The 23,011-nt window shown below is 41.4% G+C and overlaps 1 protein-coding gene across 1 annotated transcript in view; it reads left to right on the top strand.

Moving 5' to 3' along the window:
* Nucleotides 1-23,011, top strand: part of LOC117556018 (A disintegrin and metalloproteinase with thrombospondin motifs 2-like) — a 124,780-nt gene that overhangs the window by 57,504 nt on the left and 44,265 nt on the right. Inside the window, exon 3 of the mRNA XM_034231153.1 lies at nt 144-318. Coding sequence (XP_034087044.1) covers nt 144-318 — 175 coding nt within the window. The remainder of the gene's footprint in view (nt 1-143; nt 319-23,011) is intronic.

Raw genomic sequence — 23,011 nt, forward strand, 5'->3', positions numbered from 1 at the left:
TAAACTGTCAGGGCAAGAGAGGAAGTGAAGGATGGCTGGAGAAGAGAGTGCGAGGCAAACAAGGGCGGAGCTCGGTGTTGAGTGTTTATACGAGTTCAAATTGTATTAATGTCATCCAATTAATTCTCCACACTCTCTTTCAGGCTGGTATGATCAGGATGGAGCAAGAGGAGTTTTTTATCGAGCCAGTGGAGAGGGGGGATGGAGTGATGGAAGAGGAGGAGGACGGAGGAGAAGGGAGGACACACATCGTCTATCGCTCCTCAGCCGTAAAGAAAGCGCCTATCAGCAGCACGGCGGCAGACTACCACTCCAGAGGTCAGTCTGTGCCATCCTCCACTTTTACACACCCTTCACTGAATCTGCGCACTTCAGCTCTATGCTCTATTTCACTCCATCTTTACTTGACATGTGACATGTGACATGATTTAATGGCAATGGCTGCAAGCTAAGGCCCTGATCAGACCACCCCCCATTTGAAACCTACATAAATATTAGTCCTGCCTTTTCAATATCATTAATGTTCCCTGCAGCACATCTTCAAACATTACACAGACTGCGCTTAAACCATTGTTCCCTCACACACCTGCTGATATAATCATATCAAAGACAGCAAGTCCCAGCATGAGCATACACTGCTGTCAAAAACATTACACCTACACAGACTCAAATACATCTTCCTGTCACTGCACACATCTTCCAATGACAAAGGAGTGACATATGGAGACTTACGTGTTTAATTGTTGAGGTAACACCCTCTATATCTTTACCAGAATTATATACTGCCTCGACAATTAACAGATGGCACTCAACTCTTTGGTTTCCAGTCGTGTCTGCCTCCATTTTCCACTCTACAGATGAAATGAATTAAGTGAAACAACAAGTAGCACTTTCTTTTAGAGGAAGAATAATACTTATGGTATGACAGAGCATGTCTGCTCTGGGATAAAAGGGAGGGAAAGCAAATATGTTTTCAAATAGACCTTAATACTCAATGTCTGAAACTTATCACGCAGGCAATATTTTATGTTCAACATTAGAATTCAGCTTGTCTCTGGTTTTCATCTTGGATTACTCTCAAATTGTCTTTTTCAATTAAATTAGGGGAAACAAATCTGACCTTAAGGAAGATAAATGAGGTTGTTCAAGGTCCACATCTCTGATAAAAGTGTCGACTCAAGAATATAATTCATTTATCCAACTCTTTTACGCTAAATTGGAGTTTTGAGAATGTACAAGTCACCATCCAATGTTTCTGATTTAGTATTCAGTAAATCTTTACAGTTTGCTGCACGCACAAACAATGTGTGAAACCTTGTGTTATCCTGGGCGGGGCATTTATTTGGTCATACCTGCAAACGTTGAGCATACAGTGAACCAGTATCAGCTGTAAGAAGAGAATATCAGATATATTTTTGCTTAAATAAAAAGGTTTGGTTGTAACGTTTTTGTTGTGAGAAGGAATCCTACCTGGGGGGTATACTACGAAGCAGGATTTTCTCTTAGCCGGCTAAATTCAGGGAAAACTCCGGCTTTCCGGTCCTACGAAGCTGGTTCTCTTTTTAGCAGGCTAGATCTCCATGGTAACTTATGCTAAGCGGCTAACCTGGTCGGGACCAGGTTAGGTTGCAGGCTAAGAGCTCAACTCAGTGAAAGCACTGCCTGCTGACCAATCAGAGCTCAGTGTGTGGAGTTTAAAGCGATCAAGTCATATTACAGGAGAAAGGAAATACAGAAAAGCTGCCGTCGCAGGAAAGACGGCCGGCAAAAATCACCGACTGTATGAACGTGAACATTAATAGAATATCACCTCCATCTTCAGAGCAATCTGACTATTATAAGATTCGCGTTAAGAAAGCTTACTTAAATATCTGCCACAACATAAGTAACCGGATCAAAGTAACATTAAGTACAGTCCGCGGCATATCACATCATAATGTATCATATATCTCCTTATCTGAGTCAGCTGAGCCGTATCTGGCCGTGCAACACTCACAGTGTCACATACTGTATGCAGAAGTATTATTTTAAGCAACACATTAAGTTGACGAAACACTCGAGACAAATGTAATTAAAGTCAGATCGTGTCTTGGACGGGGCAGTGATATCATAAACCTGTTAATGTAGGGTGAATTGCCCTAATGTGGGCAATTTTTTGCATTTCAGACTTCGGGAATATTTTGCGATATGAAGCCGATACAATAAATCAACATCAAGTACCATTCTGAAATCCCCAGGATGTGTCCTAATCAAACCAAAAGAGAAAATGCAGATATTACACTCATAAAAGAAATGGTAGAGATATAAGTACTCTTAGTGCCAAGTTGTCTCAGACAATCTGCTTTTCCTAATGTGGGACAGTTCTGTGCAAAATGTGGGACACTGAAAAGTATATGTTAAAAAGCCTCAGTCACCTTAATTCATGTAATAAAAACATCTCAGGTCAGTAACACTCAAAGCTAAATGTGCAATACCATGTTCAGCTATGTTACTATTTATAATGTTATTGTTTTTACAACAGAAGATGTTTTTCTTTAAATTGAAGTTAAATGCATCAATCTGATGCACTTTGAGGGCAAAATTAAGAGATGTATGGATACAGCTCTCAACACTCATATGAAACAGAACTGTATATATTTCAATAATCCAAAAACCATTAGAATATGCTCACAACCAATAACACATATTTGATAAACTCCTCTCTCCTCTCTTTATCTTAGTCTGCATTCTTTCTTTTTTATTTATGCATATTCGACTAATCACTCCCCACTGACCTATAGCACATATTGGAATGATTTCTTAACTTAGGCTATTTTTTACAATGTGTGTTGGAAGGATTTATTAAATTACTATGAATATTTGGGCTTAAATTAATTGCCATCTCTTAAACTCAGACATTAATCCCTAACATTATCTCTGACTTTGTCATACCATTTTAACAGAGATGCAGCCACCCCCAATTATTTAATATGATTTGCCCTTCACCTTAAATATCTAAAATACTGCATTAGAAGACTAAAGCCCTGTAAATAACCATTGCTCTTGCACAATCCATGCCCCTTTTAGACCTGTCCCACATTAGGCAAATCATACTGTCCCACTTTGCAAAACATGTTTCCTAAAGTGGGACGATGGAACATTTGATTGAAATAAAAAAATATAGAGTATATTTACACCATATTATAATATGTTCTGATGAACAAACATATCATAAACACATCCTGATAAAAATTTGCAAGATTGTTTTATTTATACGAAATTTAAAACCTTAACATTACATTTGTCAAAACGCTATGTCATTGACAATTGGGTGGTCTTCACACATGGTACTTCCTGTTTAAAGGTTTTTCCACCCTCATCTGTGATTGGATATTTGAGAAGTCATGTAATTTTGATCGCATGACATCACAGCTTGTGTTAACCCGTAGTTTAATTGACTCTCATTTGTTTGCGGAAGACCTACACCCATTTGAGCTTAGGTGTCCCACATTAGGGCGTGTCCCACATTAGGGCAACTCACCCTACGCATTCAAACACTTTTTCTTTTGCCAGCTGTATTCACCTTGCAGGTGCAGCTATGTGGCTTTTATCCTGGATCAAGTGTTTAAGTCATGGATGTTTAAAGTTTAACTTCTTCATATGTCTAATATTATAGTTGACTTTTCATTCAGGAAGTATGACGCTGCGCTGTCAGTACGCTTCTCCATGTTTGTGATTGGTCGAATGCTCCAAATACCACCCCTTTCATGTGAACGCGCACCTAACTAGATAGGACACGACTGGCTTGAGCGATCCACTTGATAACCAGCGTCGTAGTACCGTTTAGCGAGAGCGCGTATGTTTTGGATTAGGCCAACCGGCTAACTCAAACATATCCAGGTTAGTTTGAACCAGCTTCGTAGTATAGGCCCCTGTAGGTGCCATAACACTACTTAGCTCAAGTTCATTATTTGTATTATTATTATTATTTACGTCACCTTTATTTGCTTGTTGAGCACTTCCGGTAATTGTCACATGGGTGTGGTTTGGTTTATAAGTCACCTGTTTGATGTCGAGTGCACATGACAGAGGGTGAGCTTGTGCTGTCATTTTTTCTGTTGACCGTTTTGTCCATAGTTATTATGTTTTGATTTTGTTTATTAAATATCCTTAAAACTATATTGCTTCAACATGGACTTTCTTTTCGAAAACGCGTCACAGTTTAAAGCCAAGTTTAGCCTCTCGGCGACTCAAATGTAACTGGGGATTGAGCCGCCACACTACCAATTATTCAGTCCATCTGAAATACATACAGTGCACTTTAGTTTTGGAATTGATCTGAAAATATGGCAAGTAAAAGTACAATTGTCTGCTTTTCTTTTATGTATCTTAGTCGTTTTTGAAAAGGTGCACAATGTTATTGTTAAACAAACCAGAAAAAGAAAGACAAAATCCAAGAAAACAGGATATCCAGTGAAAGCCTGTACTGTCAGGGGTTTAAGTACTTGGCTTGTTTTGAAAAATAAAATATTACTCCAAGGTTTGCTTTAGGCTTGTGTCAGGGATGGTGGCTGCTCAATAACAGTGATTGATCTGATGCCTACAAGTCAATCAATGTTGACCCTCGACCTGTGCAAGAGGCTCTACTCATCACCAAAGCAAAGATCTTCCCTCAGAATCAAGTCTCCCATGTTGTACAGGAGCGAGACGGAGCGCTTTATAGCGAGTGTATATAGATGAGATCTGTGTCTTCCTATTCTGAGCAGTTGACTCAAGAAGGTCTAATAATATACAGAGAGAGAGAGTTTCCATAGGAACACCCAGCGAGGACAGACTGCATTAGAGTAACACAGTTCGCTCCCACTGTTACTGATACCTGGCAGTACATCCACATACGTACACACACATGAGCGCGAGCATGCACACACTAAGACACCTATACCGAAAAAATAACACACACACACACACACACAGGATGTAACCACACGCAGTTTACACAACTCCCTTGATCATACATTTACATCTCGGAACACACATACATGCTGCATGCACACAGACACGCAGACACACGCACAACACGTCTCACTGCTGCTCCTTGTTGCCTTTGAATCTTTCTTTCTAATGAAGAGTGGGGTGCAGATCAATAGCGTAGGATAGAACAGGCCACAGTGTGTATGCCTGTGTGTGTCTGTGTGTGCCTGTGTGTGCCTGTGTGTGTCTGTGTGTGTCTGTGTGTGCCTGTGTGTGTCTGTGTGTGTCTGTGTGTGCCTGTGTGTGCCTGTGTGTGCCTGTGTGTGTCTGTGTGTGCCTGTGTGTGTCTGTGTGTGCCTGTGTGTGCCTGTGTGTGCCTGTGTGTGTCTGTGTGTGCCTGTGTGTGCCTGTGTGTGTCTGTGTGTGTCTGTGTGTGTCTGTGTGTGTCTGTGTGTGCGTGCATGTATGGCGTGGGCATGAGTTCTGTGGTCGTCTGGCTTTGAGTGCTGGGATTTTCAAGGCCAAGCAGACAGAGCGACTGACACACAGACAGGCAACCAGGCATGTGCTGCTCCCAGTGGCATTTGATGCGGATCTCTCTCTTCGTTTCTCTTCTCTTTTTCCTTCTTATTTTTCTCTGTTCTATTCTAGACTACAACATTATGTAAACAGAGGTTTACCTTCCAGTTGTTATATCATGTGACTGTAATATCATGCACACATAGGAAGCACAGTATATGCCGCCTTTAACCCAAACCCTTTCCTCTCCTCTTTTGGTTCTTCATGTTCTCTTTTCGCCGAAAATATACCCCCTGTAGATCAATCAGGGACATTAGCAAATTCATTAATAATCAATCAATCATTTCTGGAGATCTCATTTGCGAAGCATGCCTAAATCACAGCCAGTTATTGAATGTTGGGCTCATTTCCTGGCCAAAGACAGAGGGAAGGAAGTTATATTTAGCAAGGTAATAGAGGAGCTCAAGATTGATCGGTTTCTTACACCATAAGCTGAGGAGGTGTGAATCAATGTCCAAAGTTGAGAGAGCAAGCTTTATTATTAATATGTCACATTCTTCAATTAATCGCTGCAGCGATAGAAAACGAAGGATTGCCATTCATCTTTAGCTATGTAGACGAAGCTCCATCATTCAATCTGTCTTTCCTTTGCCCCTTACAATTTCAGTTTATATACTCATTTTATTTATTTGTGGTTTTTATCAATATCTTTCTGAACTGCTGTTTTTATTTCCTTTCCTTTTCTTCACTTTACTCCTCAGTTTTTTTGCTTTATCTTGCTCCTGTTTGATCAAAACAATGCTCTTGTGTTGGTTTTTTCTGAGGCTGGACAGTTAGGGTGGGGTTGGTATTTTGTCTAGTGGGACTGGACTTCCTGTGTGGGTGTGTTGCTTTGTTTACAAACATGTGTATGTGTGCCACTGCAGTGATGTGTCCAGAGTTCTGAGACATGCCCAAACAGATGGACAACCAGAGGGCTTTTTTCCCTAAATATCCCAGTCTGCTTCCTGGACTGGGCTCCCAAATGAACATTATTCATTCATTCACAAATGTTCGTACTTTCTTTCTTGTATAGTTACACCTTTTAGCACTACAGAAGCAACTTGTTAGACTGTAATTTGCTATATTTTCGTGGCATGTAAATTATGTTTCAACAACTACACACACAGTAGGTTATATTGTATTACAAAAATAAGTCCTTTGCAGCTGACTTGTTTTGGTTGACATTTCAGAGATTTGTATTGTTCTCAAGGCGGAAAGGCTCCCTGCAGCGTCCGGGGCAGAGTGATTGCCATTAGCTTCTGGACTGACACTGGGCGGAGGACTGAGGCAACTATACACACAGGAGCCCATGCATCTGCACAAAGGCAGCATTTGTTTTACCCCTCAGGCTATTCTGCGTTGCTATTGTATGTTTTGTGCCTCACTTTTCTGGGTTGGTGTGAGCTGTTGTTAGGTTTAATGTTTTTGTGTTGCTGGTGTATGCCCCATCGCCCAGCAGCGATACAATGACCCGTCAGCTTTGGCCTGAGCAGAGAGGAAATCGTAGGGGGGGCATACAGAGGCCAGTGGTGCTAGTCACTGTAGCTTACCACTAGAAACGCAAAGCATTTTTACCCCCCTGCATTTTTTACTGAAATGAAATGAACCCACACAAATATTTTACTAAATGAGTTTGACTACAATTAGCATATTTATCACCAGTTAATTTTGGGGGTTGTGGGCCCTCACCCCCCAATACCTGTCTGACCTTCTCCGCTACCATACTCCATCCCGGAAGCTAAGATCATCTGGACAGGATCTCCTCTCCACCCCCCGCACCAGGTTGCGGACTTTTGGTGACAGAGCCTTCAGTGTGGCATCCCCCACCCTCTGGAACTCTCTCCCCCCCGAAATCCGCAGCGCCCCAGCCCTGGACATTTTCAAAAAAGCCCTCAAAACGCACCTTTTTACCAAGGCTTTCGCCACTGTATAGTTAGTTTAATAGGTTTATTTTTCCGCTACTTCCCCCCCCCACCCCCATAACCTGTCTGCCTTTTTTCCCCTACTACCCCCCCCCCCCTACCCGACTTGTAAAGCGACCTTGGGTTTCCTGAAAGGCGCTATAAAAATATTATATATTATTATATTATTATTATGAAAATAAAACAATTTTGACCCAGAACCACCAAAAGGGGTAATTGTTACCCCCCATAGAAACAGCTGTTTAATGTTGCGCTATACTTTGGCACCACACCCGGTTGCCTAGCAATGGCTATTGTTTAGATGCCCTTTGATAAGCAGGGTCTCATTTCATGAGCTTGAGCTATAGCTAGATTTGATCGAAAGGGACATAAACAAGAGAAAAAGAGAATCGTACGCGAGAGAGATCAGTGATACAGGTTCAGGCTGCTGCTGACAGCGAACACGCATATCTGTGAGTGCTGCCGCTGTGCAGTAGGGGGTCAAATATCCCCCCTCTGCGGTTAGTGTCAATGTCTGCTTCTCGCATGCTGAAAATGAAGGATGCTCCAGTTTACCGACTCTCTCTCTGCCTCACTCCTTACACCATCCTTCTTGCTCCAACTTTCCCCATTACTCTTTTTTTTAAAAATATATTTTTATTCAGATTTTGCATTTTATTACATAACAGTAGGCTACAAACAACAAACATACACTCCCCCCCACCCCCCACCCACAATCACCTTTCCCCATCTCTGCTGGTAGGACACAAAGATAGTCATATGGAGCAAGGGTTTTAAGAGGAGACTCGTGACTAAGCACTTAAAGATGTGAGCGAGCACACACACCAGAGGTGGGAGTAAGTCATACATGTGCAAGTCATGAGCAAGTCTCAAGTCTTAACCTACAAGTCTCAAGCAAGTCCCAAGTCACTGTGGTGAGAGTCAATTAAGTCAAATCAAATCATTTCTCAGGTCAAGCAAGTCACAAGTCAAGTCCAACGAAATTCTGATGAATAACCCCAGTTTCCGCATTTAAATCAGTTAAAAATATTGTGGTTATGAAAAGTTCAGTTTTATTTTCAACATAAATAGCAATGGAGTGTGGGGTGCTGAAATTATAACCCTATACATTCTAAAAGGGCTCTAAAGTGATAACAGGAGTACAATACAAATATTTTTACATCAACATGTTAAGCCTCCTGCCCTGGCTCCCCTTCAGCAGGGTCACAGCATTTCTCCATGGTCTGAGGTGCTCCCATATGACACTGTCTCATTTTTTTCCTACTGTAACTGTGTCTATGCACAAAGAAATATTGCATCAAAGCCAATACAACGGAATAGTGTATGTTCCAGGGCGCATGATGTGTGTTTGTGTGCAGACAGTGCAACATTAAGATTAAACTTTTTTCATTTGGGAACACCCACATATGGAGTTGGCCAGATGTGTGTAAATTACGGTTCAAGGTCATTTGAAAAAAAATGCCGTTGTCGGATACACACCGAATACACACACACATGTAGAGCCGAGCAGAGCACACACACACACACACACACACACACACACACACACACACACACACACACACACACACACACACACACACACACACACACACACACACCACACACATCATGCGCCTTAGTGACCGGAGATCTCCTTCATAAAACGAGTAATAGGGGGATTCATCTGGCAGTTCGATGTGTGTAGAGGTGTATGTGGTTAAACGTAGCAGCCTGCGGTCGCTCTTTAGCTGTTCCAATGAAAGTAAACACAGTGAAGGCGTTGCGTAAAAGGCACAGCTCTTTGCGCGCTGGTGCTGCACTTCTCAGAGGCGGAGTTACATGTCCCGCTGCCTCCTGGTGCTGCAGCGATTTCATGAAGTGAATGAGAGTCCAAGTTCGAAATATATCTAAAATAGTGTATGCACTGCCATTTCCCAACATAAACATTACAGTCTGCAATGAAACGGTTGTCTCCTGTGTGCTCCACTTCCTATGGCGCTCCGGTAACTTTCTCGTGCGAACAAGATACAGTATATTTTTTTTTTCATTGCCCTTTAGGGGCTCCGTACAATACAAAAACAAATTTGAATATTTAATTTTAAAAAGTAAAGTCCTTTTGAGTCATCTGTCTCAAGTCAAGTCTCAAGTCATGAATACCAAGTCAAAGTCAAGTATTTTATCAATGATAGTCAAACAAGTCTCAAGTCCAAAAATATGCCACATATGCCACATGACTTGACTCGAGTCTGACTCGATTCCCCCACCTCTGACACACACACACACACACACACACACACGCACACAGACACACACACACACACACACACACACACACACACACACACACACACACACACACACACACACACACACACACACACACACACACACACACACACACACACACACACACACACAGGCCCCAGCAGACACTTTGCGGAACATCTTGGCTCTTGTTGAAATCAGAAATAGCCACCTGCAAACCCCGGAAAGGTGACATTCTCCTGACGTCCTTATGAGGCTTATTTAAGACAATGTGCTGAGCGAATCCTCGAAACCCCTTTAGATGTGGACTTCTTTGAAGGGAGATTCCAGGTTTTATAGGAGGCAGTTCAAACAAAGGGGAGAAGTAAAGTGAGACAAAATAAATGTGGTTGTGATCATCCCTTTAGTTCAACATTGACCTGTTCTGCTTGCCAAGTTTAGCAGTTGTTATGCATTCAAGAATGATAACACATTTTTTAGCTGTTTTGTTTTGCCTTCAAAAATTATTATTTCGGTAATATGTCAAACACTTTCCTTTCTATTACATGGCTATTTTCTCATAAGCAACATGTTCCCATTTTACCACAGTCTCATTCACCTCAAAGCAAAATTGGCTGCTTCTAGGAATGAAGTCAGGAGCCCTGTGTGTCTGTAACCTGCTGTTTTAGGCTTCAACATCAGTACTTTTAAAGGGGAATTTCTCCACTCTATATAGCACATGTAAACAATGACATCTGCCAAAGCTTGTCTGGTGCTAAGCATTTTTTGCAAAAAAAAAACCCTAAAGCTCTCCAAAATGAGGAAACAGAAACCTCAGTGAACCATTTTAGCATGGATAAATACCGGTGGTAAGTATACTCTATTCAGGAAAGGAAGGTGTCCATTAGAAATCATTATATTTAGACCTAAACAGAATATTCAAACTCTTCTCTCTATCCCAACACCATGTTGTGATTTCACATTGTGTTGCTCTAATTTCTTTAATTTTACAATTTTTTTTGTATTTCTTTTGTATCTGTTAAGTGTAGTGTCCCTTACATACATCTTATAAAAATGTTGACTTATTTTGTATTAATCAAATAAAACTGTATTTAATAAGATCAGCTGGTTGTTCAGGTCCGGCCACATCTCACCAGCTGCATGCTGATTTTAGGTCTGCAGAACAGAGGCGCCACGTTCTCTTTCACAGCTTGCATTATATAGGAAACATGTGGTTTATGTATGTAATAACATGTAATACCATATAATGGGTGTTATATTGGGCAGTGGGGATTCACTTTTAATTAGCAGTGTGCATTAGTGCATACCTGCACAAGCACAGACACATGCAGACAAGCAGAAACATACACACACAGAAGACCAAAACCATACACAGGTGCAAGAATACTCTAACATGTCTGCACTTTATGCAAACACACAGATACAGTATGTTTGTGGGAATGAGTGTCAGCCCAGGTGTGCCTCTGGGAGGAAATTACAGTGTTAGGAGGGGAAGTATTTCAGCAGCCAGCTGCTTCCTCTCTGCCTCTCTGTGGCCACTGACTCTATCCCTGGAGAGCACGACTGGCTTTTAACCACACTCAGCATATGTGTGTGTGTGTGTGTGTGTGTGTGTGTGTTCACATGCATTCAGGCATATATGTGTGTCCCTGTGAGTGTGTAGGTTTTATTTCTTGCCTGTTTCACTCATGGCTGACTAACAGCGTGTGTGCGTCCACTGGTGTGTATGTGTGTATTTGTCCGTGTGCCTGCATCTCGTCCCTCTGTGTGTGTTCTGTGTGACTTGTCACCTGCTAGTGAGCTCCCAGCAGGGAGCCATCACTCACTGTGCCACAGCGCTGCCTTTAAACAGAGCATGACTCCGGGGATAATAGCAGGGTGCGGCCGACCTCTGCTCCAGTCTGCAGCCACCGCCGCTGCACTGACCTGCGCACAGTATGCTTGTGTGTGTGTGGGGGGGTTTCTGTCTGTCTGTGAGACAAAGAGAGAGTGAGGGAGGATGAGGTGGAGAAGAAGGGAAGCCTTGGAGGGATGAAGGGGGTTATTACAGCCTTAGTGATTGAGAGAGATTCACTATAATTGTGGTCATCATAGTGTTTTGACAAGATTATCACTGAGCCTTGGTGATGCCTCTGATGTGGAGTTCATATTTTCAATACCATACTCTTGATGTGGTAATCCTGCTCCACAGATATGTGTGAATAGATATGATGAACAATGATCATTTTGCATGACTTGGGTTTAGGGCAAAGGTTGTTGTATCGGCATTTCATGAAGAGTTTGCATACAGTTACAGACCTGCGTTAAGACCTGTATTATTACAAAATAAAGCACATTAATAGGAATTAGGGGTTTTCAAACTAAATACAGCAGTTTTAGCATAGAACCAATAACTCCTTAACAAAAAGTACTACAGAAAGTACTACAATTTATATTTTGATTCTATGAACAATGTGTCAAGGCAGTATGTGGACTATGAATGTGCAATGATAATACATTACATGCCATCATAGAATTTAAATGTGTATGTATGCAGGGCTCACACACAGCAGCAAGTAGAACTGCAGGACTACAATTACATGCAACAGACGTCCCTGGAGGTGGCCAATGTTCTGTGTTAGCATCAGTTATGTAACCAGCCGACCTCGGGGACCAAAGCTCATGGAAGATGAGATGGTGTGTGACTTCCTTCCACCCACTACTGTCACAATGCTGCAAACACACTTTGTACACTTGCACACACCCAGACACACGCTGTGTTAAATCTGGCACTCCTCAGAGAAGTGTGGGAGCCACTGCCATTGCTGTAGAAGCTTCCTTGATGTGCACGCTAGAGCAGGAAAATATGACAGTGTTTTCTAAAGTTAAGGCGTATTACTGTACCAGCCACTTACTGAAACAATGTTAATGTGGTAATGTCTGTGTAAAGAGGATGTAATACTATTGCAGTTGATTCAGAGGTTAATGGAGCCTCTCATTTGAATGAGACTTACATTGCTCTGGAGACCCAAATACATTCATTGCTATCAGAGCAGTTCCTCAGTGTGCATGCGTACATTTGTCTACTTTGGTGCGGATAAACATGATCCCCAAGCGCAACATTATTGAGGTGTGTGTTTTCACCCCTTTTTTTGTATAATTGTCTCCATAAAGTGTATCAATATGAAACTAAAGTGGCAGTAATTGACAGAGAAGCCTTAACTCAAGGTACATTTAGTCGCTTTTCCTGGGGCTTTCATTTATATCACCTGATATTCATAAGCTGATGGCATTCGCTCATTTTTCACAGAGAAAGATGTATTGACATGTAAGCTCAGTAATTGTTCATCAACAGCACTTTTTGCTTGTAGTAACTCAAAGTACATTTACTAGCTTTTTCCAGAGCTTTCATCTGTGTTATAGTTATAGATACAAACAAGTCCAGACGTCTTGAAATTGTAGAAGCTTCTTCTGTCACACATTCAATGACAACTAAGCACACTCTGTTTGCTGATCATGTGATTATTCTTCCCTTAACAAACAAAGACAGAATTTGTTGCTATTTGTGAACACAAAGGCCATAATGCTCAGACGTCCATGCGGTGAGAATGAAATGTGTCAGAGTGGAGTTTGTGCCTCATGGCTGCTATCTGATTAGCAGAGTGATGTGTGGTGGTGGGAGTTTGTTAGGCTACAGTTCATTTGCCGCTGCACACCCGAGGGAAGTTTAATTAAATAAAACACAGCTCGGTGCTTCTTCATTCAACGATGGCTATAATACTAGCCAAGAGCATAAAGGACAGACTTGTTTATGGCTCAGACACTAGGTTAAAAATGAGTAGTACAGGTGTAAGGTGTTTATTGTATAGTGAGACAATGTTGTTGTTTGTTATAATGACAGCTTGAACTTTCAATGCCCATCAATTAATAAGCTTAGATATACACATGTACGTTGGACAATGCTTCTGCAATTTTTTCTCCCAAACCTGTCCCTTGTAAATAAACAAACAAACACATCACTTATTTTTAATCTGATCAAAAACTCTAAGATCACTATACATCAGAGGAGGGGGGAGGGAAGAAGAACAAATCCAACAATCTTCATCTGCTTTGCTCCCACTGGGATGCCTTAGACGTCGTGTAGCATTAGTCTGATGTGTTCAGATTTAGCTCAAATAAAAGTAGAGTATGGCTGTAGAGATCAGAGGATGGGGAGAGGGAGGAGAAAACAAGGCCATTTTAGAGATTAGCAGTAGATGAAAATACATGCACTCAATGACCCGGAGTGACTGTCAAATCCAGATGGGTCATGTTGGGATTGTCCGTACGCGGTTGTTCCCGGACCTCTAATGGTGTGGGCTTGTATGGAGAAATGAAAACAACATATTATGTTATTTCTCCGATGCTACAATAATCTAATGATACTTAGATTCTCTAATAATACTTTCTAATTGTGTTTTCTTCTCCTCGCTGGCTCTGTTCGCACCCTGTATGGTGTGGCTGCATCAACACGTATTAGTAACACTCGGCTGGTTGGGAGGCCTTTCATGCATAATTGGATACTTTAATTAATTGGAATTTAATAAAATGCATAACAGTTTCATTTTACAATCTGTACTGTAGCAAATCATCCTTATTATAATGCAAAATTAAGTAATAGATTACTTCGAAATTTCAGTTTCAATAAATATGTGAACATGTGCCACCTCATACATAAACAAATATGAGTTGCTATCCCACATGTTTCTACATAATTAATCTGCTTTGTTATATATGCTTTCGATTGAACTTAATTACTGCTTTGACTTCAGTTTCCTCCAAATAAAGAAGTCCAAAATGTTTAAACTTGGTGGATGGTTGGGTTTCAAAGTGCAGGACTTTGTATTAAAAACAAGGGGTCAACAGTTACGGCCCGTCCACACAGCGGCGAGCGTTGACGCTTGCCGGCGGGCGTGTCTGACACTCGACCAACAACCAATCACATGAATCTCCCGCCCCTGACACACAAGCAGCGGTTTGATTGGCTAGAGCTTGTACTGGCATATGATTCGATTGGCTGACGCTTCTGCCGAGGCGTCAAAAGTTGAACATTGCTCAACTTTTGCAGCGAGCCACGCCAGTGACGCTCCGCGTCGCTTCCCACGATGCAGTTCGGCTAAAAGTGACGTCACCCCATTCAAAGTGAATGGGCAGAAGCGTTGGAAGCTTCAACGCACGCCGCTGTGTGGACGGGCCGTTAAAGTTTATTTTATTGTGTCCTGTGTGTTTACTTTGTTACCAAGACAACTATGTTTAAATGCCATTTTCTTAATGTCTTTCATTTTTGTAAAGCACTTTGAATTACCTTGTGTTGAAAGGTGCTATATAAATAAACTTGCCTTGCCTTGCCCATGTTATCCTGAGTTTTGTAACATTTCTAGCCATTAAGACATCAATCTAAAAAAGAATGTATAGGTTGAGTGTTAATTTAAAAAATACCGTCCACAGAAAAGAAAATGTTCTTCAGGAACACTCAGGCAGGACAAAGAGAAAAGGTGTACAAAGAAAACGTTTGTAGTCGAGGATTTGAGTTATGCTTAAGTTAAGATATAATGGTTTCTGTGCTATGTTGTTAAAAAGTGTGACCTGTCTGGCATTACATTAAACGAATATATTTGATTATGCACATTTTGGTAAAGCTGATATTCCCACATCAGACGCTACATAAATCAGATCAAGGTTGATTTGAAATGTCAGTTTTGTACCGCTGGAACAGGGCTCGTCAGTTTTAGAGTATTCACTTTGTTACGCTGTGGGATGATCTGCATCTGACAAATGTGTGATAGATATAATTAAGCCACTGGGTTACACAGTCAGTTGAAAGTAACTGTGAAAGCCCTTTGCTTTTATGTAATGTGTCCTCCGCAGCTGTGGTCAGAATCACGCTGAGACAATTAAATACGGCACGCTGGCATGGCTTCACTGCAGTGCTCTTTGTGTGTGTGTGTGTGTGTGTGTGTGTGTGTGTGTGTGTGTGTGTGTGTGTGTGTGTGTGTGTGTGTGTGTGTGTGTGTGTGTGTGTGTGTGTGTGTGTGTGTGTGTGTGTGTGTGTGTGTGTGTGTGTGTGTGTGTGTGTAAACTCTACCTCTGCTGCCATATGTGTCCTGTAGCGATGAGAGGGAGATAGATCATCCTCCACAGCAGATGTGCTGACACCGGAGAAAAGTTAGTTCACTTCCCTGGCATATTACCCACGTTCCCCCTGTGATCCTGCTCTTACTCCAGACTTTCCTACCATCGCTCAGAACAGGGAGGTATCTGAAAAGATTCCCAATCAAGCTGACAAACCCTGGTGTTCTGGCATGTGATCATCTGTGTGTGTGTGGGTGTTCAAGTTTGTCCCTGCTCCTACACAGAAGCAAAGCCTCCCCTTGATTCCTTCTTTTGACCTCTATTCCTCATTTCATTCTTCCTGCCCTCCACTCTTTGAACTATCCGTCCTTCTCTTAAATGTTTCTTTTAAGTCCTTCTTCTCTTTATTCACTTCCTTACTCCTTAAAAGGTAACTTAATGCCAGGTTTAATAGCAGAGTTCTACTGCCTTCTCTGGTTAAAAGTGTGTTCTTTAACCAACATTACCGCTGGGTGTAGTTTGGTGTGGTGTGTTTGAACTGTACTCGGTTGCACCTGTAACTACTTTAAAACGTTTGTGAACACTCCCTCTTACATCACTGCAGTGAGAATTCAAACCACTGGATGTAAGAAAAATAACCAATTTTGGGGATTACTCTCTTTACTAAGACAAACTTAGCTCACCATTTTACATTTTAGGAGACAAACTCTCCCCCACTCCACCCTTCTTTCAGTTAGTTTACGTATTCATATGTCAGGGGATTAGATATGTGTGGGGAGGTAGTTCTCAGGGTTAACTTTGCCTTGTCATTTAGGGGGGAGGAGTACCAGGGAACCTCATTGATTTCTCACAGATGCACTTGATACAGTCAAAATCTGTCACCATGAACGCATTGACTTGGAATTAAAAGCAATACAAATATAACATCACTCAAATATTGAATCAGTTATTTTTACTCAATTTAAATTCGATGGACTCTTCTACTTACAGTCTTGTTTCACCCAGCTCTGGCAGTCATTGCAGTATGTTTAATCTTGAAACTGATCAGATATGGTAAAATGTAGCAGACGTGAATCTTCTAAATGCAACACATCCCCTCCTCTGGTTTAGGAACTAAATGAAACAGTTGGAGACATGGAGTTCTAACCGCATTCTAATGCATTGAAAGGCTATTGCTGAAATAAATACAAACCATAAAACAGGGTTTGATTTTCATTTACACTTTAATCTTCTCCTTCCTGATTTTTTTCTGGCCTTCTCGCTGTAATGAATTGAGCCAGGTTTGAGATCACAGCGTGTCTGACAAAGAATTAGTCACAAGTTCAGTTCTGGCTCTGTTTCTTCCACGTTTCCTCCCACTGAGTCTATGCATTTGAATTCTTGTATCACTTTGGTATCACTACAGCATAGTAGATTGTTTACTTTCTAAACTAAACTGGTAGGTAACATTTAAATTCTTGGTTGATAAAGTGTGATAAATCAGTATATCTGGGATGTATTAAAGGTGGGTAGGTAATTTTGGAGAAACCAGCTCGAGTGCGCTAGAATTTGAAAATACACAGCCGGAAAAAATCTGTCACTTCCTTACAGAGCCCCTCCTCCAACACACACGAACGCGCACATGACCAATGAGGGCACGAGATAAGTTTGTGCACAGATGGAAGGCTGACAGGCAGGTAGGCCATCCAGTTATTTTAGCCGGGCCGGCTCAGATGATTGGTCATGCTTTTTACAGCGCCACGGCTTCCACAGATGACATTTTTTATGGATTTTTTGTCAAAGCACTTAAGATATTCATTGCTATCGGGATGTTAAGAGCATTCCGTGGAATATAACAAAAAGTGTATCTCGAGCCGGTTTCTCAAACGTATACCCCACCTTTAAGTAAATACAAATATTGAGACAGAAGGAGGAAGGTGCATGCGCAGAGGACAGATAAAGAGAGATGGAGAAATGAAAGACAAGTTGCCTTCTGGTCAAACTCCTTGTCACTCCAATTCAAACCTCAGAGGCTCATGTTCATGGCAGGAATATCTGTAATTGATCTGCTTTATAAAAATAAAACACAGTAAACAGTTAAAGTCTTCTTAAAATAACTGCTGTGCACACTGTTAAATGTTTCACCAACAAAGCTGTCATCAGGGCCTTTCAGAAAGGAAAAAAAGAATCTGCCACAAGGAGCTGTTTTCAGCTAAGAAACAGGAATACAGCTTTGGTGAAAGCAGCCACACTGTCACAACCTCTCTATGTGGGTTATTCTTACTCTGAAAGCAGATAAACACAGCAATGAATAATGTTTAGCTGAGTTGTTAAAACACTGGGCCTGCTAAACCCTGCTAATTAAGTCCAGAGAGGTAAGAAAAGAAAGATTCATTTTGGTAAAAATAAGTCATTTTCTATTTAGTGGAGCATTTATAATCTGCTTTAAGCACAGTGTTGATGATTTGCTCACAAAATTCCTCTTCTGTATTGACCCACACAGTCTATACATTAGGATATATTGTTGTGTGTAATTTATGTTTATGTGTGGTGCTCTTTCAAACAGTTACTCCATGATGTTAGCCAGCTTATTTATTTCCCTAAGTAGAATTTAGCTGGAGCTCAAGAAAAACACACACAGTGGAAGACATGGTGGCGGTGTCTTCCTGTGACAAGCGTGTTGCTCTCTCTGTCTGGGTAGTCAGGGCTGAGATTGCCAATAAATAGTGGCCAGTGGCCTTCAGCATCACCAGCGGGGAGAGATTTGTGTCCTGGTGCCTGATTGGTCCAGGCCTGAGGAAGAGAACAAACCATCTCGTTAATCAGGGAACACTGTGGGGACACGGTGTGTGTATGTTTCTGTGCCACCCGCACTCGGTGCCGGTGGCACATTGTAAAAATACTGCGTGTGTGTGTTTGGTGAGACAGAGAAAGTGAGTTGTTGTGTGAGTGCAATATTAAGTCAGGCGATTGAGAAGGCAGCGGTGCAGAGCTGAGCCGATGGGTGACAGATGACTGGGTGCTAAAGGCCTCTGGAGCAGCCATGACTCACACACATGTGTGCACACACTCCTGGCTGCCAAAGCTGTCACATTACTGTCATACCTGTGCTTACATTCCTCCTAGCTCCAATTTTCACCTTCAGAGCTGCCAAATAAAGTCCATTGCGATGTCAAGTTTGATTGTCATCACTCTGTCGATCACGTTACAGGCGTTTATTAAGCTGCTGAATTTTCAGCTTTTTAAAAGAAACTGAAGTTTTCCTTGATAAAGACAGCTTTTCTATGCAGTTTATAACTTAAATAAATATTTCCTTCATTTTGGCATCCTTTGTTAACATGATGCATGCTAGAAAATACTTAAAGTACACAAGGTGAGTAATTAATATACAAATGATCATAGTGGGGGTAAACCATTCAAAACACGTTTTGAGCTGTTTAATTTCTTTTTGAAACACCTGTGTTTGCTTTCATGCTCCTGTGTGCCTGTCTGTGTCAAACTGCCAGGTTTAGGAGCTTACACCCAAGCTGCAGGTGTGAGTGTTTACTGTACCTCAGGTGCTGCAAAGCAAATGTTTGGTTCTGCTTTAAATCAAAAGCAATAAAATGCAGCAAATTAAGATTGCTGCATTCAGCCACAGCATGTGAGGTTTAGTGTTGTGCTAACATATGGAGAACAACATTGATTTGGAATTCAGAGTGAGATGATGAATAAACACTGGATCATGGGATTTACATTTCATAAACTGGTTTCTCGCTCTCCACTCTAATCTCATATTACCTCACAATGATACACAGAAATATGTTTGGTACGTGCAAATGCTTAAGAAGAACTAGGCACTGTTTTTAAGTATATTCCAATATAAGTGCATTTCCAGTAATCTAAATTGCAGTATGATGACCGCAATTCCTTAAAACAGCAACCAAGAATGGAAAATCCCACAGTACATTTATCATCTCAGAAGAGAATAATGTGTTTCCTTCTTTTTGAACCAAGACCTTGTGTAAGGATTCATACAATGATACCCTTGTCAACTCTAGACACTGTCTGACAACACAATACAAATAGTCTCCTAAATTACATTACATGTCACTTGTTAGACACTTTTATCCAAAGCGACTTACATATATACTGTGGGCAATCCCCACAGGAGCAATTTGGGGTGAAGTGTCTTGCCCAGGGACACAACGACATGCTGACTGCAGTGGGGTTTGAACCTGGCTGTGACCCCCTGATCCGAGCACCAACGCACTACTCCACTGCACCACAGCCTCCCTCCCAAATATGGCTAATAGAGTAGACCGTCTATTAAGCAGCTCAATAATATTATCGGAAAAAAAACAATGCAACAGAAACAGAGATATCTTCTTTTTCTATTCCAGTCTTCTTTCTTGTCAAAACACGGCACCTACATTACCCACAGTGCAACTCTGGAGCCGACAGTTTGATCGGATATCCGGGTGTGTTATTCTTGTAGCCGCTACTGAGCCTCAAGCCGATAGCCCCAAGCACGGATAAGGCATGAGCTTCAGAGATCGCGAAAACTCCCTTCTTCTATGAATGAACACCCAAAGATGTATTTTTTCATTTTTTAACTGGTAGTCTTCAGACCAAACCAACACGGACATACAGTAGGCCTACATCACTTGTGGTAGCCTACATCTTCATTCTATTTTAATTTCTATTGTGTTAAAGAAACACAAAGGTTTTATAAAAATGTGTTCGCAGTAGTGCTCCAGACAACGGTAAACCAACTTTGAGGGGTAAAATCATTTAATTTACCCTTTTAAAATATAGTTTCTACACATCGAGTACTTCAGCTAAACTGTAGTACCTGATCAATGCAGGAGACGCCTGGATGATCCATATTTCAGAGATAAACTAAAAGATTCATTGCTGTACTGTTGCATTAAAGAGTAGTCTTGTGTTGCTGTTATTACACAAAAAAAGCACAAAACCATCCGAACACTAGAATAATAATTGATCACAATGGCCTTATGATGCATTTTAATATAGCATAACTTCTATATTAAATGAATGGTTGAATTACTCATTTTTCATATACTTTCTATCTCCTGTCTTTTTATATCACACAACCACACTCATTCCACTCCTTGCCTCTTCCTTTCCTTCCCTCAGCTCCATCACCTGGCAGCCCTGGAGTTAGCCCTGGGGCTGCCAGGTGTGTGTGTGTGTGTGTGTGTGTGTGTGTGTGTGTGTGTGTGTGTGTGTGTGTGTGTGTGTGTGTGTGTGTGTGTGTGTGTGTGTGTGTGTGTGTGTGTGTGTGTGTGTGTGTGTGTGTGTGTGTGTGTGTGTGTGTGTGTGTGTGTGTGTGCCAGTGCATGTGTGTGCCAGTGCATGTGTGCTGGCAAATATGTGTGTGTGTTGAAAGCACTACGTGATTGCCTAGTCATTTTGCAGTGTATCCAGATCTTACTTTAATTAGGCTCTTGTGTCCAAATGTATCGGCATCTAAATTGGATAATCCTCTCTCTGTCTGGTCATTCATTTGTGTTTCATTGAACATTTGAATGGTTTCCACTGCTCTATACTTCTTCCTTTCTCATACTACAGTTTTACCATCTTCTGTGTGAAGGCGGTGTAGACCCAATATCAGGTCCATTGAAATGAAATGACTTGATTTTCAAAGGTCTGTAGTACTTGTTAAACTTAAATCCCAATGACATCTTGGCAATAGATATATCTACTCTTCTGTCATGAGAATGTTGGGACCTAGAACCTGGGATACACGACAGAAAAGATTAAGAAATCGTGCTTCTCAGATAAAGTATAGTAGATCAACAGCAACTCACCATTGTAGGGATTTCACTTCATACCGTTTCTTTATAAATGTACTGTTCTCTTGCTCTCTATCTATAAGCGTATTCATTTACAGTAGATCGACCTGTTGGCTCGCTAAAGCTTGGCGTCTTTACTGTCATCCATACATTCTGGATCAATATCAATTCCTTAATAAAATATACTTTACTGAAACTGTTGACAAAATATACCTTACCTCTGACACAAAAAAAACAGTATTGTGGCGGTCACTGTGAAAATCATTTGAACCCCATCTATATTCCCTGTCTGACATATTGAGCAACAATCGCCGGGGTCAGAGCCAGAGATGGGAAAGGTGATGTGCTGTGTTTAAACTAATGAAATATTAATAGAGTTGGCCAATTAAAATAGGGGCAGCCAGTGTCCCAGGAATCCAGAACAGACATTAGCACAGCGCTAATAATCCGCCATAGCCATACGATGTAGGTAACGACAGCCAGGGCCAGAGAGACCACAGAGAGGTGGGGGGGGGCGGCACATTGGGGGATCATGGGAAACAGAACTCTGTTTTGATGGGTGGGGGAGGGCTACAGTAGGTGGTGAGAGATGTCTTGGGACGACCAAAAAGAAGGACAAAAGCAGGATGATGAAGTGTTTTTTGCATGGATTGTGAACTATTTTATGTGTAATAATGAGTGATAACAGATTGGGGAACATTGCCTCTTTTCAATTCCTGAACCGTGTGTGTAGTGATTACTCTGAACCTGCATAACAATCTAACAAAACACTGATTACCTTTCCAATTCCTCTCTCTGATTCTCGTCTTTTCTTACCTCGCCCTTCTTGTCTCAATGCAGTTCAATGCAATTCATCAGGCAAATGGACATTTTGTTGTTTTGCGACCACATGTTGTACACACACGCAGAAGAGCACAGGCACACAACATAAATACACTCGCCAAACAACAAGAGCAGTTGATATACTGTGCAGTCATATAAAGGCAGAACAAGTAAGGGTTTTGTATAGTACATTGATAAACTGATATAACAGGTATTACAATTATATATTAATCAGTATTTGCAGATAACGTTACAGGCACATTACTACACAAACAACTTCAGAATCTAAATTAAAAAGGGTGATTATTTAGGATTGCTCTCCATTTACCTTGCGTGCTGCTGTCATTTGCTGACTAATCATTACCAAAGGACACACAGCTCATCAAATCACTCTCTTTCTCCCCGCAGCCTCCCTTTCTCTCCTCTTTCATTGCTTGCTACAGTATTGCTATTCTTAGTAGGGTGACGCAAAGTTCTCCATTACATCCCAATGGATACTGATGACTACTCATGCTTTTGGTTGGCCCCAGTGTGTGTTTGTGTGTTGTGTCTAGTTATAAGCTAGTTTAAGCCAGTTGCATCTCCCATGGCTCATGCGTGGCTTAACTGAGCGATTGCCCCTCTGTGTGGGTGTTTCTGTAT

This window comes from Gymnodraco acuticeps, unplaced genomic scaffold (genome assembly GCF_902827175.1).
Source record: "Gymnodraco acuticeps unplaced genomic scaffold, fGymAcu1.1, whole genome shotgun sequence".
NCBI lineage: Eukaryota > Metazoa > Chordata > Actinopteri > Perciformes > Bathydraconidae > Gymnodraco > Gymnodraco acuticeps.